At 43.3% G+C, this 17,793-nt stretch overlaps 1 protein-coding gene across 2 annotated transcripts in view; it reads right to left on the reverse strand.

Moving 5' to 3' along the window:
* DOK5 (docking protein 5) overlaps positions 1–16,269 on the reverse strand; it is a 1,034,624-nt gene extending 1,018,355 nt beyond the window's left edge. For both annotated transcript variants that reach the window (XM_069651127.1, XM_069651126.1), the window contains exon 1: positions 15,909–16,269. In XM_069651127.1, the coding sequence (XP_069507228.1) occupies positions 15,909–15,974 (66 nt within the window). In that variant the 5' untranslated portion in view covers positions 15,975–16,269. The remainder of the gene's footprint in view (positions 1–15,908) is intronic.
* Positions 16,270–17,793: the final 1,524 nt, after the last annotated feature.

Genomic DNA, 17,793 nt, shown 5'->3' on the forward strand with positions numbered 1-17,793 from the left:
CCATTTAAACTGTACATGTCTGACCCAAGGAATTTTAGTGTCTTTTGAAGTAGGAGTAGTAACACAGAACAGGATATATATGTCTGTGTTGCTCTCGGTCTCAGGCTTCAAATAGCACCATTGTTTTCCACAAACATGATATGATGAGTCATTTATAACAAGCCTTACACACGTGTTTCTAGGCATGACAAGACACAGGGGGGCGGGTACTGAGGGAGGACAAGACAAACAATCGTTCTAGTCCTTTTGTCATTCAGATCGTGCAAGTGCGGTAACACAAAGTGCAGGGCAGGGGATAATTGGAAGGGGGAGGGGGAGGGAAAGTGCCATCAGGGCAGCATTGCTCTGAGTAAGTGCAGCCAGGGCAGCAAGGCTCTGGGTAAATACAAGGAGGTGTGGGACTGTAGAGGTTACAGTTACAGCCACTAGTGCGTGACAGGCCCCAAGGCAATGCAATGGAGACGAGTTAAAGAGGAGCCAGGTACCTAGCAAGACACTGAGGGTAACCAAGCAAACATTCGGCACAGCAGACAGGTAGGTCAGCAGGGGAGGGAGGGAGAGAAAGCAGAGGTGAAAAGGAAGGTCTTCGGCTGCTTCCGGAACTTCAGGTTGTCCGGCTCAAGTTTGAGAGGGGCAGGGAGGCTGTTTCAGAGGGAGGCGTCTGCAGAGGAAAGTGGTCTACCCCTCTCTCTGCCTGGAGAAGTGTCTGACAGTCAGAGAGTTGGAGGCAGCAGAGCAAAGGGCTCGAGAAGGAAGGTATTTAGGAAGAGAGAGTCTATTGAATGTAGTGCATGTCCTGACCCCAGAAAGCCTTGTGGATGATGTAGAAAAGCAAATGATTCCTATACAATCCACCTGACTTTCCCACCTGCTAAATGCAAGAAGATTCCATACAAATCCATTGTAAATTCTGCCTGCAAAGCGCAATTTGGTCTATAGTTCCCCAGCTGGGTCCTGTCACCTTTTGTGTAAATGGGCACGATTTCTGCCTCGTGCCATGATTGGGGAACCAAACCGTTTGCTGTAACTGAATTAAATATACAACAACGGGTAGGAGCCCAAATTGCTATCTCATTTTTTTATAGGTCGATGTGAATTTTATCAGGGGTGGGGGCCTTGCCAGCACCCATGTGCCTGATAGCATCCTCCACTTCCCTCACCAATACAAGTGCATAGGGATCCCCAACAGGGTAAGCGTCTCCGTTCAGGTGCATCACTGCTGGGCCTCCCTGTATATCCCTATATAATTCACTAAAATGGGAGTGCCATACGTGGGGGTTATCAAACCATGTATAGTATCTGGTGCATTCAGGCCCTTGCCCGCAATGAGTTCCCAGAAGGCCACAGAGTCGCCTGTACTATAAGCAGACAGAAAATCACCCATTTGTTTTAAGCAAAATATTGAAAATACATTCAGTTGTAGATGCTACATTCTGGTCCTCTGGCCCCTTAAAATGTATGCCAGAACCCAATCAACCCCCAAAAAGCATCTTTCCGCCCACCTTAACTTCCAACCTTTAGACAATGCACCCACAATCTCATGGCATAATTCCTGCATAATACACATGATGACAATATGGGCCCAATTCACAAAAGTGTTTTATGATGGTGCAATCACATTGATTAATGCTTTGTAAATCAGGCCCAATGTCTCTTAATACCAGACCGGACAAACCTCAGAGTATGCCTCTATTGCTGCTATTCTCATTCTATACTTAACCATAAGAACATCATCACACACCACCCACCCTTGAGATGTCTGTGCTCTTTCTCTGATCATACTGCAGTCAGAAGCAGATGGTGGGGTGGTTCAAGCAAATGTGCAATTCAATACAATTGAGGTCATAAGGGTATTCGGATTCTGTCTCCTTCCCCGTTCAGGTTAACACATCATGAGCAGAACCAATTATGTCACTTTAAAAAGTATTTAAACCTTTCGCTTTAGTCCCTACAAATAGCTAAATGTCCCTATCCAGAGAACAAGCTTGCTGTCCCTTGGGGTATAGTGTCCCTAGTGAGGCGCTGGTGTCTCGCCTATCTGGGGGGGAGCGAAAAAGAAGTGAAAAAAGCACTCCCTAGCCTGGCTCACTACTTTCCTGTGCTAAAAGCTGCACACTGAGGTCAGTCAACAATTGTCTTTTAATGGCGTTGCTGTCCCTTCATGTGACTTATCATAAAAAACGGTGGAGCACCCACCGTCTAGTGGGAGTATTTCCACTAAATCTGGGTAAAAGATTGTACGTGTCCTATGTCCCAGATCACTTTAAGGTCATCGTGAATCTGGTAGGTTGGGTTAGCTGCCTAATCCAACCAGTGTCGACCGGTTTCAGCAGGGTAACTTGTTTGCCGCTCCCCACTGTTGCCACCGACTCTTTCTGAAGCTGAAGCCCACTCTGCCCCTTCTCTTGCACCCATGTCCTTGGATCCTGGGACCTTGGGCCCAGCTGGCTCGAGTGGGGGAGAGAAGTCCATTCTTTTGTCCAGAAATGGGAGCGAGCCCTCATCCGATGCTCCCCCAGGGGTCAGCTCCCTCCTCCGTCTCAGCCCTCTTCTTTCTTCTGAACTTCCTCAAAAAGATATCATTGCCCACCAGCCCAACCTTCCTCAGTATCTGCACCCCTGCCAAGCTATCCCTGGCACCTCCTGTTATCGGAGATGGTTGAGATTAAAAATCTCTTAATAGTGTTGATTAAGGGGATGCGGGGGACCAGGGGGAGGAGGGTGCTTGTAGGGAAGGAGAAGGCTCAGCCGGGGCTGGCCAAGGGGGTCCAAATCTTGACTCTGACAAAGGAATATATCCCCTGACCCCCTGTCCGTCCCTGGTTGCTTCTGTGGTTTGGACTCTTCCGTCCTTGAGGAATCGACCAAAGGTAGGTCTTACCCCACTGCTACCCTTATGGAGGGAAACCACTGACCCAGTCTCAGGGGCCAAACCCCCATCTTTGCAGAACCCCGTGGGGAGAGCCCAGGGCAAAATGTGCCAAGTGGGGAGGAGGGCTAGTGCTCTAATCCACAGTCAGGGGAGGCCTTGGTCGGGGCATCACACACATGAAGGCGGTAGTAGTTCCATGGTCCTTCTCCATGGTCTCCCAAAACCTTCCACTGGCACGAGAGAACCAAGGGACGCCCTGCGGAACAAATGTCTACATTGGCTGCGGGCTGTGGGGGAGTGTGGGTTTGTGACCTGGGGCTCCTTGTTGGAGTGCACCAGATTGTCCAATTTTTCAGCCCAAACGGACATTGTCAAAGTGTTTTTTGGGGATGCCCACTTGGCAAGGGACATATTGGAAAAATGTAATGGCCACTGGCGGACAAGGAAAAGTGGCATCACTGTTAGTGCTCCCCCCATACCTGCCCTTGTGCGCCCCGCAAGAGCCCCCTCTGGTTTCAGTCCCATATCAGGTGCAAATCTGACTGCCTTGGGCCCGAGGCGCTATGGGAATTACCAGAGGGAAGGGGATGATGGTTCTTGATTATTGGCTTTAAGATTGGCTTTAAGATTTGTTCGGGGGGTACTTATGGAGGGTCCGGTTTTCTGCATGGTTGTGCTGTTGCTTTTCTTGATGTTGTTTTTTTTGCATTCATGTATTAGAACTGTTTTTTAGGATGCACTTTGGTGGCCTTTTAGGCCGAATAAAGTTGTTTGACTGACTGACTGACAATATATCCTAAGGGGAAAGCAATACCACTTTTGTAGGGGATAGATGCACAATTCCTTATGACACTGAAATGGTTCATTGAGAAAGTCTGCTGACTTGACAAACAAAAGAACATACTTCTTGTTACCCGCCAGATTACTGGTACCCATATTTGACATTCTATGTATTATATTTTTATACATTAGGACACTTAGTGCCAGTTTACCAGTACCTGTGTTTTAAATCACATGTATTATATTTTAATGATGTATGACTCTTAGTTCCATGAATACAAGCTACTGCAGTACAGAGGATCGACCTATTGTACAGCCTATCTTACCCTTGTTGTTACCCCATCTTGCTCTCTTCCCTTTTCCTTTCCTCTTCCATACCTGATCCTCCAAAAAGATTGTTTATTGTCAGCCATGTTACACATCACTAATAGATATATACATCTTTTAATACATAAATAAAAATATATTCAGTGGCGAATGTGAAAGTGGCAGTCTAAATCAGGCATGGGGTGAGTCTGGAAGGTTTCCAAAGATTCAGAAAAGGTGGGTTCTTTATGCAGATGGTTGTTCAGGAAAGGTAAACTAAAGTATGAATATTTAGAGGCAGGAAAAGGGGCCCTAAACAGAGTGTTTGAGGGGTTTTGTTAGTGGTGAGGTGGGTGGTGCTGCACGAGCTGCAGTAAAGTGGCTAAGAGTAGGGTAGTAGGGGTATTGGTGCCACTGGTATCCCAGCATGATATATTCTTCAATGCTAGTTAATTGCAATGAAAGCCAGTATGTAGAGAATGCAATGGTGTCTAGGGCTAAGGAGATGTTATTATGCTGACTGTAAGTTGAACCATTAGAGAGAAGCATCATAAGAGTTCATGCAAGGACTTGCGTGTGAACGTGAGCACCTGCTTTTTCAAGGAACTATTCGCTAGGGTTTTGGAGAAGAGACAGACGATGGCTAAGGAGAAAAGAAGGGGAACCTCCTGGAGAATATTGAAGTGTCACAAAGGAATGTTTTATTTGTTGATGTTTGTGGTTGAGGGCACAATGGGAGGATAGAGGTCAGATTGGTAAGTTTAGGATGAAGCTTGGTCTGTAGGCTAGGGAAACGAGTGGAGTGAAAGAAGAGAGGAGGGAACATGTGGAGGGTGGATGAGGAGATTCTGATCATTTCAATCTGTGTTGTCTGAAAATGTGAGGTTAGAATTTCTCTTATTTTATTTATTTATTTAGTTATTGTTCATTTATATACCGCTTATACACAGGTGAAGTGCTTAAAAGCGTTTCAAGGTGGGAAGAGAACAAGGGAATACAGTAGTCATTTTTAGGCCTTGAAGATTCTGAATGATCAACAAAGATAAACTAGAATACTAGGTCTGACAACATTTCTCCTAGTACAAGTGCATGAAGTGTTAAGTAGTGACCAAGCTGGGGGGGGGCACAAGAAACGGTGGGTAACAGGACAGACCTCTAACTCGTACTAGTCCATTTAGGTAATACATAAGTACAGACGGAGGTGCAGGGAACGGGGGGTAGTTGGGAACAAAACCAGTCTAGTCCAACAGGCCTGTGGGTTAAGTGCAGAGAAGTTGCCCCGCTCATGGAGCATAAACTGAAAGTACAGTTATGCTGAACAAAGTGCAGCAGCCCAAAGGCAAGTGCAAAAAGACTGGCGGGGGAACCTGGGACTTGTAGGCTCTGGAGGTGAACCAGGCAAGCAGTCAGCAAAATTGGAACAGAGACAGGGGGGAGAAGGAAGGTGGAGAGGAAGAAAGGAGGTTAGCAAGGGAGAGCAAAGGAGGAAGAGAAAAGGAAGGTCTTGAGGAGTTTGTGGAACTTAAGGTGCAACGGCTCAAAATGGAGAGGGGCAGGGAGGCTGTCCCAGATGGAGGCACCTGCAGATGATAGAAATCTATCCCCAAATCTCTGTTTGTGAAAGAGGCTCACCCGCAGATAGTTGGAGGAGGATGAGTGGAGGACTCCAGAAGGAGAGTATTTAGGGAGAGAGTTTTGTAAATAGTGTGGGCCCGGGTCCCAGAAGGCCTTGTGGACTATGCAGAGGGTCTTGAACTTGACCCTTACAGCCAATGGGGGGGGGGGCATTGGAGGGATTTCAGCACCAGAGAGATGCGGTCCCAGGGCTTGAGTCCAAAGATGAGTCGTGTGCTTCTGTTCAGGATGAGTTGTAGAGGACGGAGAGTAGGAAGATTGAGAAAGAGGCTGTTGCAATAGTCCATCTTAGAGAGAACCAGGGCTCTCAAGGTGATGGGCCACTAGGGGAAAGTAAGAAAGGTAGTCTACTTCGGAGGAGGGGAAGTTGGTAGTTGAACTTTTTGGAGATGTCTGAGATGTGAGAAGAGATTAAGAGAGTGCAGTCGAAGAGGACCCCAATATACTTTGGCTCATTGATAGACAAGGGTGCAGGGCCAAGGGTGGCAGGCCAGTGCGAAAGTGGGAAGGCAGGATCAGGGGTCCCAATGAGTAAAATCTCTGTCTTACTGGCAATTAGGCAGAGATCGTTAGCAGCACATCAAGCCTGAATTGTGGATAGACAATCAGGGATGAGCAAGGAGGAGGAAGAGGCTGAGGGTAGCCTGAAAGAGAGCTGTGTGTCATCCACATAACACTGAAAGTTAGAGGTAAAGGTAGAGATTCTGTGGGCCAAGTCTTGTTTGACTCAGTCACCCATTAGCCTTAGGTCCATGAAATGAGCAACCAACAAGTTGTTTTCAAATAAAACCTTTTGTTTGCAGTATGACCTAGCGACAGCATGTTGATAGCATGCACTGTTGGAAAAATACAAGTGGTCTCCATTACAATATCAATAGAAATTAGCTTGCAGATATTAATGTTAAATTTGACATTAAGATTCAAGCCGGGCCTAAAATGACTCCTCTGGATTGACCTAATTTCAAAATATTCAGGACATTGGCCAGACTTTGTAAGCAAATTGCAGACATCATTTCGCCGTGGTTAGCACAGGCTTTTTTTATCTTTGCATTTTGCTGTGTCCATTATTGCTTTTGACAACACAATCACTCAATCTCAAAATTGTAATTCTTTCCAGATAACTCAAAAATATATATTGCTGACATAGAAGGGAGTGTAAACTAGTGGGAACAGGGTGCAACAGCTTTTATTTTTTACTGTTTACAAATCCAATTCTTCTTCCAACCAGTTTCACAGTTTGGAATTGTTCTTTTTCTAGTTAAAACATAGCCATTTCTATTAGTTGATGAACTCTGTAAAGATAAACACTTAACTTGTGCTCCTCATGCATAGGGGTGGGGGAATTCTTTTGAATGTGCCCAGGAAACGTTCACAGGAGATTGGGAGATAAGCACACTTTGTCGAATTACACCACACACACAACTGCGACTTCTTGCATGTTGCAATTTCACAATAAAAATGAAGACAAGGGGCCTCATCACGACTTTGGCGGTAACCCTTAAATCCGGCGGTCGCGCTATTACCGCTGGATTTAAGGGTCTGCCAAATCAGGACTTCAGCGGATTTCACCCCAGCTCTTAGCTGGGGGGAAATCCGCCGAAAATTCGAGCTATTACCGCCGGCGGGAAATTAGCCGGCGGTAAGAGCGCAAATATTCCCCATTGAGCCCAATGGGGAATGGGGCGTTCCCGAATGGGCTCAATGGGGAATGGGGAATTACATTGCCACCGAACTCGTGATCCGGCGCTATTAGCGCCGGGGAGTTCGTCGGTAGGGCTTATACCGCCGGCAGTAATACCGCCAGCGTTACCGGCAAAGTCGTGATCAGGCCTAAAGTGTGAATTCCGCTAAGTGAAATGTTCCAATTTTGATTGCTTCAGGGTCGTATTTTTAAACTTTGCTCAAGTAGTAATTGCAAACGTCTACCGTACATGTATAGATGTGCATATTGATTGTATTATTAGAATGCATCCTTGCCTTCTTTCTTAAAAGTCTTGGCAGAACCTTGATGCCAAAACAAGTAGCTTATTTCTTGCTTGAATTTTTCCTTTTATGCTGTTTTTACCAATGTCAATGTTTTCTTATTCAAATGTGTTTGCCTTTATTGTTCACACAAACACAGCTACAACTGAAGAACCTGGGGATCATTATAAGCATCCCCCAAAACAACTACCAGATACCAGACAGAGGAAGAGGGACAGATTTGAAAACACAACATTTAAAGATTTGGACTTTGCTACTGTTTTTTTTAATTGAATGCTTTGGGGATCGAATGCAGCATTATACCTCTAGCTTTCCTTTACATTTGATCCATTATGAATTGAAAGAGAGTGGATATGTGGCAGAACAATATGAACATGCACACCAGGGTTCACAAAGAAAGGATCATCTTAATAATGAACCTCTTGCACGTTTATTCTATACATTTTAGATTCTATAAGGGTAATATGTATCCATTACAGCAGATCCATCTGAACTGAAAGCCAAGCCAGCAGGCCCCCTCTTTTGCATATCACCCCATGCCCATGTGATGCCATATGTTCCCACTCCCTCAGGAGTCATAGTTTTACTAATTATTTTATTACATCTCTAACTCTGATTACAAGCGTGGGCAGTCCCTTTCCAGTTTAGATTAGAAAACACATCTCAAAAAGCTACATGGTTTAATTTTAATGATAAACTTTGAATTCCCTGTTGTTCTCAAGTGTATCCCAGAAAGTAACAAAGGGATTTTCGATCACTCAAATGTCAAGCTAGTTAATAAAATCCCAAGCCAAAATCTTAGGGTTCAAGGGCAATTGAGGTTGGAGATTCAAAGCCTAATGGCAGGTTTTGTGGTATTCTGAAGGATATATTTGAACAGAAAACCTAGCATCCAGATCTCTAAATTACATACACAGAAAATCACCCAAATAATTTGCAAATGTTCTGTGCCATATACGCTGGCCGTGAACTATCCTTTTGCTTAAACATTGAGCATTATTCAGCGTTACTATCTATAGAAAGTAACTGTACCATAGTAAACATGAGCATTCTAGGACCTGTAGCAAACTGGCACTGGAGAACTCCATGCAAATTCACACTTCAGCACCCTTTCTTCCGAGATGAGAAAGCCCATGTACTAATCATTTGTTATGGATAGGGGTGTAAGACCAATGAACAAAGCCATGATGATTGTTTACTATTAGATCCACAGTGGAACCTTTTGCCATCTTTGCAATGTTAGCCTATGTTGGTTGGGAATGGAAGTAGTGTGGTCTGTGCTATGAGAAATTTAAGAATGTGAAACAAAGATTTTTTTTAAAACATGCTTTAAATCCAGCAAGTTAAGGGATTCTGTGGAGATAGTACTTTGTACTTTACTTTTTAATTTACTGTATAGCATAATGCATTTGTTTGCATTTTCATAACTTTAATTCATGAAACCATTTTTTTAAAATGATAAAGATAATGCTGTTTGAAATGTTTATCTTCATAAATTAATCATGTATTATAGGACTTCTGATAGTTTTACCTAACACACAAATGTCTGGCATGTATACTTAAAAATGACAACATTTCTGTTTGCCTAAACATATTTGGCACTTTTGTCGCCTCTCCAGACAACAGTTTCTTAGGTATATCTCAAATTTATGGAAAGCAAACTCGGTTTGGAGAGAATTTGGAGAGAATGTGTTATTGCTCTTTTGGAGGGAAACTTCATCAATAACTTTAACCAGATAATAACAACAACAAAGAACAAAACAAAACATAACAAATCACATCATTAAGTCCATAGAAATCGCAATATTACAAATAATTAAATTATGTGAACAAATATTGATCATATCATTACCTTATCGACAGCAATCTACACCATCTCCTTAAGCATTCCTTAGGAAAACATTTTAAAACACTTTCTCTTCACCACCATGTTGACCATAGGTATGTCAAAAGAGCCCAAGACACAAGGGGAGAGTAGGCAGATAGCAAAATGTAATAAGACATATCTGGATTCTGTAAAAGCCAAGTTACTAATTACGGGCCTGATTGTATTTCGCTGTACTAGTGGATATATGCCGGACAAAAGAATATAAAGTGCATCAAATCGTACCTAATACCGGTGATAGATAGTGAGTTTGACCAGTCTGCTGTGATCGATCACAGGTGAATTAAAATAAACCTCACCCTTGTAATTAAAACACACTCACTTTTATGTTTTGTTGAGAACAGGTAGTGGGCATGTTACTATTAAATAGCATTACATGTAAGAGATTTGAGGGCTTCATATGTTCATTAACTTCTCCTTCCAATAAAATAAGCTCAAGCAAGCTGGCTTTGTTAAGGACACTGTAAGCTTTACCAAATATAATGTACACAGATTTGTAAAATAAATTCTGAGGTTCATTTTCCCCAGTTGTTGTTTTAGAAATAATAGCCATGGAATGCATATCTTGTTGCATTCAGAAGACAGAAAATAGGTTAATATACAGTGGGCCAATGATGCATTTGGATTCAACCAAACTCTTAGCCAAAGTTGTAATGTTTCCATTAGTATCTCACCCTCAAGAAAAGGTTGCCTACACTCATTATCTGCAGCTTAATAGGAGCTCCATCTGGGAGATAAATGATCTTTTTGAAAAAGAAATGTTCCTGGACCTGTACTGTGGATATATTGGTTATTGCCCGCACACCAGCCACATATCTAGCTACGGGTTTTGCTTAAGTTGAATAGACCCTAAGCATGAAATCAGAATCACTTTATAGGAATTGCCAAACTTAAAAATCCCATGAAGATCTGGGAAATTCTTACTTCTTCCCCATTATAGAAAGCTGGCAATGTTAGGCTCTGATTACTCTTGTGGCATTAATAAGTTGTTGAAGGGGAATTGGGTATCTCGCAACGAGCAAAGTGTCATCAACATATGCGAGTTACGGAATGCGTAAGTCTCCAAAATGGGGAACATTGGCACCACTACTCAAAAGAGTACCATATGTATTATTGATATATAACAAAAACATTAACCTGGGCAAGGACACAGTACTAATACAGGCCAGATCTAACTGCACACCAAGAGGCACAGTGACGTTAAATACCAGATTGCACACAAGCCTTGGTATCCAAATTTAGTAGCAGTAGCTCTAATGTCCTTGCCGGGCTACCGAGAAATTCATGTCCCATATCCCAGCCAATAGTTTTTCTCTTTTTACCTTGTCAAAGGCAGTTTGCACCTCCATAAAGGCTAGGTATGTTTGTTTATTTTTTATATATATTGTGTTTGAAATAATTAGATACGTCTTCCTTACCTGTTGATCCGTAGTCGTACATCAAAGCAAGCTTAAACACTGGCCACATTATTTTGATCTTCTATCCAAGCATGAAACTGGGATAATAAAGTTCTAACAAAAATGCTCATCTGAGAAGCCAATAAAGAAATTGGCTAATAGTTTATTCAGATTACAATGATTTCATCATGTAACCAAATATCAACATAAGTATGACTGTATATGTTATGTTATTTAGCTATTATACTGCGCACCTCACTACTGTAGCGGTCTTAGAGCACAGACACCTTGTCCGTGTGGATGAACTGTGACCCCATCCAGGATGCAAAGCAGACCATGGTCTGTGGCATGAGACGGAAAAGAGGAAAATCATAAAAAGGAATTGGCAAACGTGGAAAAGTCGGAGAGAGAGCAGAAGGCAAAACGTGAACAAGGAAAGGGGAAGATAATGTGAGGATTGAGTGGTAGCATTAGTTGGGATGCATGTACCGTAGTATACGTTTAGACCAAACTTTCATAAAAAAGGATCAGGAGCTGTCTTTAATGGGCAAATCAATGATCTTGTCAGGAGTGGAAATTGTTGTGGATTTAATTATAAGTAAGTTTATGAATTTGTGTTGGCCTTGAGATGTGCTCAAGAGTTTCTGGCTGTTGTAGAGGCTTGGCGACCATATCATCATCAAGTGTTCCTTATGAGGAGTCATCATGCTACTGAGCCAGCTGACAGAGATGTCAGCACCAAGAGTTGGCTGTGGGCTGAGAGGAAAGTTGGAGGGCACAAAAGGGCAAAATGGCAAACTAGTCTCCCTCACCAAGACCCATACTCTCATAGAATCCGATGGCAGGGAGAGAATGTGAGTGCACAATTATGCAACTGAAATGCCTGACCTTATCCTTTGCTTTAGGGGGACTATTGTAAAATATAATGAATGCTGTATCACTGCACCATGTTCTGGCTGAATGCATTGCATATTTACATGGTATAGCCTGTGCTTCTTCTAGCCAAGGGAGCTTTCTCGCTGGTAGGCCATGTTTCAATATCGCTAATAATAAACCTTAAAATGTCGAGGCCGAGCTTGACCCTACTAATAACAATTATTACTCATAAAAAAGAGGAAGTTGGCATGGGAGGCTTTATATTAATCTATTATTATGTTTGTTAGTATTGTCATTACTATTTTGTGCTTACATACTATGTAATAACATAGGTTCAGACATTATGATAATATGCTGGTCATGCTCGATCGCGCAGCTGCGTTTGAAACGGTCGATTCTGAGACTCTTATTTCTAGACAGGCTCAAGTGGCCTGGGTATCAGAGGAATCACTGAGGTGGTTATTGTCTTTTCTATCCGATCTGATTCAATTTGTTAAGCTGGGAACATACTACTCTACCTATTCTCTGTGGTATACCACAGAGTTATTCACTTTCTCAGCTGATGTTTATTTTCTACATCAGACCACTATTGAACATTTTTGCAGAGTTTAATCTCAGTTTTCAGTCATACGCCGACAATACTCAAATCTACGTTTGGTTAAACAATTCCCCCGAAGCCATCAGTCGAGGGCTAGCCTCTGCACAAAAAATTAAGATCTGGATTCTCACAATCAAGCTTCAATTGAATCCCTCAAAAATGGAGGTGATTGTATTCGGCCCAAAACGTAAACTCATAGGTTTTCACTCTGAAATGCCTTGTCCGGCACTTTCTGAATTTCCAACTGTCTTTTCTACCAAGGTCAAAAAACTCAGTTGTATTTTTCAGGCAACTTTAAATTGTAACTCACATGTTAGTGGAGTTATTAAATTCATATATTATGAACTGAAAATGTTAAAATCGGTCCTGCCACTGATTACAAACTCAGATTGTCCGGCAGTCCAGGGGTCACTGGTTGATTCCAGACTCGATAACTGCAATGTTCTCTTATTGGGAATTCCAGCTGGCCAGATCAATCACCTTCAAGTTGCCTAGAATGCTACAGTAAGACTTATTTTCAGTCTCCCTATGTCTGCATCAATCTCCCTATACTGCATGTCCTTACATTGGCTGCCCGTGCAGAAGAGGGTTTTGTTCAAGACACTTTGTCTGATTTTTAAATGTATCCACAACATTGCCCCTAGCTACTTTGTCCTAAGATCTGTTTGCCCCGTTTGCTGAAATTACCGCAAAGCAGCTTCCTTTCACATCACTTTGGCTTTTCCTGCTGTGCTGAAATTACCGCAATTGCGAAGCCGTAAGAGTTTTCTGGCACTGCCCTTCATTCAGTTTATGTTAGGTCCCATCTCCCATTTACAGCCTCGGATGAAGAGTTGGTTTAGACTCGAAACACGTGTCAGGCCACTTTGCAAATAAATCCATCGGATTTATAACCACATCTCTCTTCAATTACTTGCAACACATGCCTGTATTGCACTCTTGGGCACTGTGCGACTGAGAATTGCCCGTGCTCTAATCGTTTGTTAAAAATGTCACAACTCTACAACCACAAGTCTGTCAGACTATATTACACTGATGATCCCTGATAAGTGTGAAAGCGAGTATGTAGTCGTTGCACACCCTGTAAGTCAAAAGCAAGTTTTTGCAACAAAAAGCTTGCATCTGAGTTAATTTTAGCCTACCCACAATGCTTTGCCAATGTGGCTCTGAACTGGAGTTGAACTTCCAGCGATGGTTACTATGTGCCTTTGTGGCATGTGTGAGTTGGCTGAAATTGAATATTCAACTTTCACATTTCAGGTGGAAGGTTTTTTCAAAGCCTTTTTAAACACACCATAATTGTTCTGGTATATGCACACCAATATACATATAACTATACCTGTAGCCACATTCAATAAATAAATAGTGCAATAGTAGAGTAGTTTGTTACAGTACTTAGTTAGGTACACGGTTTTTTTATGTGGCTGTTTTTTTTATGAGATGCAATGTAAGGCTTTTGCTAAATGACTGCCCGGTATGAATTTACTGTTAATCTAGTAGACACAGTTTCAAGTTATTGCTGCTCATTGCATGCCATTGACTTTTGATTCAACTTGCAGAGGTTTAACTAAGAATAAAAGCAAGTTAGCCAACCGAATATCTACAAAATTCCTATGTTTTTCAAATAGTCAATAATACAGTGCAGCAGTTCCCCCAAATTACCATAATCCAGAAAAGTAAATAGTCTTTCAAATAAATCGCCATTTGTCATGTCTTGGCATGAAACCTCATCTTATTAATAATGCATGCTTCGGCTATAAATAATGTATGCGCTGCTCTCCCTTATGGAATAGGCAGGCGGTCTCATTGTCTTACCGGTTACTGTACCTCGAAGAACACAGAGTGACATTACTGCGCCGAGGTAATCCCTTGAACACGGTGTTTTTTTTTTTTTTTTTTTTTACAGTAGCACCACACTCATGTACCAGTTCCCTGTGCGCGTCGTAGGAAGATGGATCGGAGTAGACAATTGCTAATAAACAACAGAGCGGTGACGTGGCTGCAGACGGAATATACATAGGATAAAACCTTGCTGTAGTGAGGCGTGCTCATCATTTTCTCATTTCCCATAATGCCACGGTTTTACGTCAGTTGCGTTGCTGTTCACCTGCACTAGGTTTCGCATGCATAGTCCATGTGCTGTGGCACTGCTTGCTGTTCATACGCTATGGCCGAGCTCGGGAAAGCAAAGTCTAAACTGATTGGACACAATGACAAATGGACCCCCCAACCTCCCTCTTCTAAATCCTGGACGATCGTTATAAGATTAGAATGAGTAGCCTCGCAATGTGAGAACCGCGAGCAGCTGCCCTACATTCCGCCTGCCCTTCATGCGTGATTACCTTCGACAGTGATCCATGCATCTAAGTTTTCGTGCATCACATTGGAAGATAAATATGTCTTTGTATAGTACTCTGGTGTCATGCCGGCGGCAGGCAGCGCTTTAGAACACACCAGAAATGCAATGTAAGAACGCTCACGTGCACACCCGCAGAAGTGTGCGGACTACACGCAGCCACACAAACACCGAGTGCTGTCCATCTGCTTCAAGGCGCTCCACTGTTCATCGTATCACACGGTGTTCTGAAAAGCGACACTATCGTATAGTTTACTAGGCACTCACTACTCTTGTTTATTATAACAGCTGTTGCCAGATGAAACAGCGGCAGCATCTGTGCCAAAACCAAAAAAAAGGTGTCAGACATTCATTATCCTAGTATTTTTTGGACAACATAGTAAATGTTGGGGCTACAGGTTTGGCAATTTATCCAATGGCACTATTAGGTGACGTGTACGAAAATTGTAAATACAGGGTCGCAAGTGCAGCCTGAACATATGTGTGACTATAGTGCTAGAGCTAGATAGTAACACATATACATACAAAAATATATGCAGAGACAGAGGGAGAGATGTGTGTGTGGCCGCATGAACACTATAATGTGTGTGTGGTGTGTGTAAATATGTAAATATATATATATATATATATAGAGAGAGAGAGAGAGGGAGAGAGAGAGAGGGGGGGCGACCGAGAGGGAAGACACGCCACGTGCTCTGCCCTTCCCCAATAAACATGACCTATATGTCAGACAGCACACGTGTCCTCGGACATTCTTCACATCTCTGTTGCCCATCCAGCAGATAGAAAGTTAAGTGCGAGTGGACAGAGCAGATGGCAGTCCACCCCCCCGCCCTGTCCCCCTCACCAAAGAAGATGTGCTTTATCCACTGCTCTCCAAACTCCATTCTCCTCTGCTAGTATTTAGTGCCAATACATCAAGCGGGAAGTTATTGACAGCCAGGAAACGGAGCCCTGCACAATGGACCAGCGGCTGCTCATCCAGCGAGAGCAGGGACTCTGTGCAGATAAACAGCTCTGAGTTATCGATCTGATCCTGGGATATGCTGCTTATTACGACGTATTACGGTTTAAATTAAGAGGTGGCAATTACGTGTCTACACGAGGACGTGCAGCCCAATGCCTGCTACTGGACGCACTAACAGCTCGTACAGCACACAGGCGTGCAATAAGCAATATCACGCATGAAATGGAAAATACATTAAAAAAAACATACTTACACCTAAGCGTCTGCTTCTTATCTTTACATAGCCCTGCCTGACAATGTCATTAAAATTGGAAGCCATCCTTTGCCAGCATATGGGGCGAGTAATTCACAACTGCAAAAGTTCAGCCAATCGAAGGTTTCCGGGATCATTTGCAAATCCGCATCAATGGCATCGTTCCGACCCCGGGAAGAGCCGCATGTCCGTGTCTTTTAATCCACTTGGGCGAGCGAGCGAGAAAGCGAGCGCCGGGGGGGAGGGGGGGAAACACTGGGAGAAAATGAAAGAGCAAGAAGTAATGAGACTCGCGCAGCATCAGCTGAGCGCTATCTGGCTGCCTACATCGTGGAATGCACCACTCCGCTGAGCAGGGTGATTATGCTGCAGGGGAGGGGGGGAGGTGGGGGGGGGGCAGCGCGGCTCAGCAGCGACGGCTCACCCTGACATGCAATCACCCACGCCGGCTGACGACTCCCAGCCCAGCCGGGCGCCACTGCGGGGGAGAGGGGGGCCGCACAAGGCCACAGAGGAAGACGATGCTATGGCAGGGCAGATAGGGAGACCGGCAGATGGACAAATACGAAATAATGGCTGACAAATATAGATGCGATATAGGTGTGTGCCTATGTACATACATGCACAACGCTCTATCTGTGTCGTATACATCCATTACATATCGGTATATCATATGTAGACATGTAGAGGGTGAGGGAGAACATAACAATGTAATATTGTATACATCTATAGCTTATCTTCCCCTATACATAGAGAGAAAGAGATGGGGAGAGAAAGAACAGGCAGTTAAAGATTGCCACACAATCAAGTGGTTTGTAAATGTCAGCAGAAGCCCGAGGCAGTGTTCTAGACACAGAGCACAAGTGTCACGAGTTATTTTTTGCTTTACACTACAGGGTTCATTTTCTCTCATTTCCCACGGGTCAAAAATCCATCATGCACACAAACGAGAGTGCATTTTCCGGTCCCTGGCTGTGCAGGCTGGAGTCGCACCATATTGTTATGCAAAAGTAACCTTTTCATGGTTCTGTGCCCCCTCTTAGGGGAGATGTAAATACCCAGTACTGGGCATCTCCCGGAGAAAATGCATGATTCCAAGACTACATTTAACATAAGGAATGGTACTGCAGTCCGACCTGTTATCAATGTGCCTTAAAATGAAAGCTTTTGGAATTATTGGAGGCTGTAATTTCTGACTGACTCGTCTGCCTTTCCACTGTAATGAAAGTGTTCCTCTGTCAAAATCACTCCCAAGTCCATGGGAATGTTTACAGGAACTACCTGTCCAGGATGGAAGCTAAGTTACACACGTATGACATGATAGTTTATTTATAACGCGCATAATACCCAGAGGTTTCTAAGCGCAGACCCGACAATCAAACCTGTGTTGCTCCTTGCCATCTTGCTTCCGAGGCGAACACGTTGCAGCTGAGCTATCCTCCCGAGACTATCAGCTATGAGCTCATTGTTCCATGGGGAGTGTTGTATAGTGTTAGTTGTCTTTTTGACCATCCTTTCTCTCAAAGCTTACCAAGTTTGATACATCTCAATACTTGTGCCAAAACAGAGCTAAATCAGCCTGTGGTTGATGGACATCTTTGAGAGATGACTGCATTAGGTTGAAAGAATCACATTTCAAGTGAATGTCTTAAAAGTACACTATTATACTGAGCTTTTTATTGAAAGGACTGATTGTAAGATTTCAGTGAACCAGGCTCCCAAGCCCCTAGCTCAGATGAAAGGGAAACACAGAGAGAGATTGAAAGAAAGTGTGAAAATATGATCGGAACAGGGAGAAAAAAAACAAAAAGTGCTACAAATTGATAGTGACTGTGGGGTGTTTTTACCCATGCATCCAAGCCCTACCATAAAACTGTGCATTACT

The sequence above is a fragment of the Ambystoma mexicanum genome, chromosome 3p (genome assembly GCF_040938575.1).
Source record: "Ambystoma mexicanum isolate Mex_15411 chromosome 3p, UKY_AmexF1_1, whole genome shotgun sequence".
In the NCBI taxonomy this organism is placed as follows: domain Eukaryota; kingdom Metazoa; phylum Chordata; class Amphibia; order Caudata; family Ambystomatidae; genus Ambystoma; species Ambystoma mexicanum.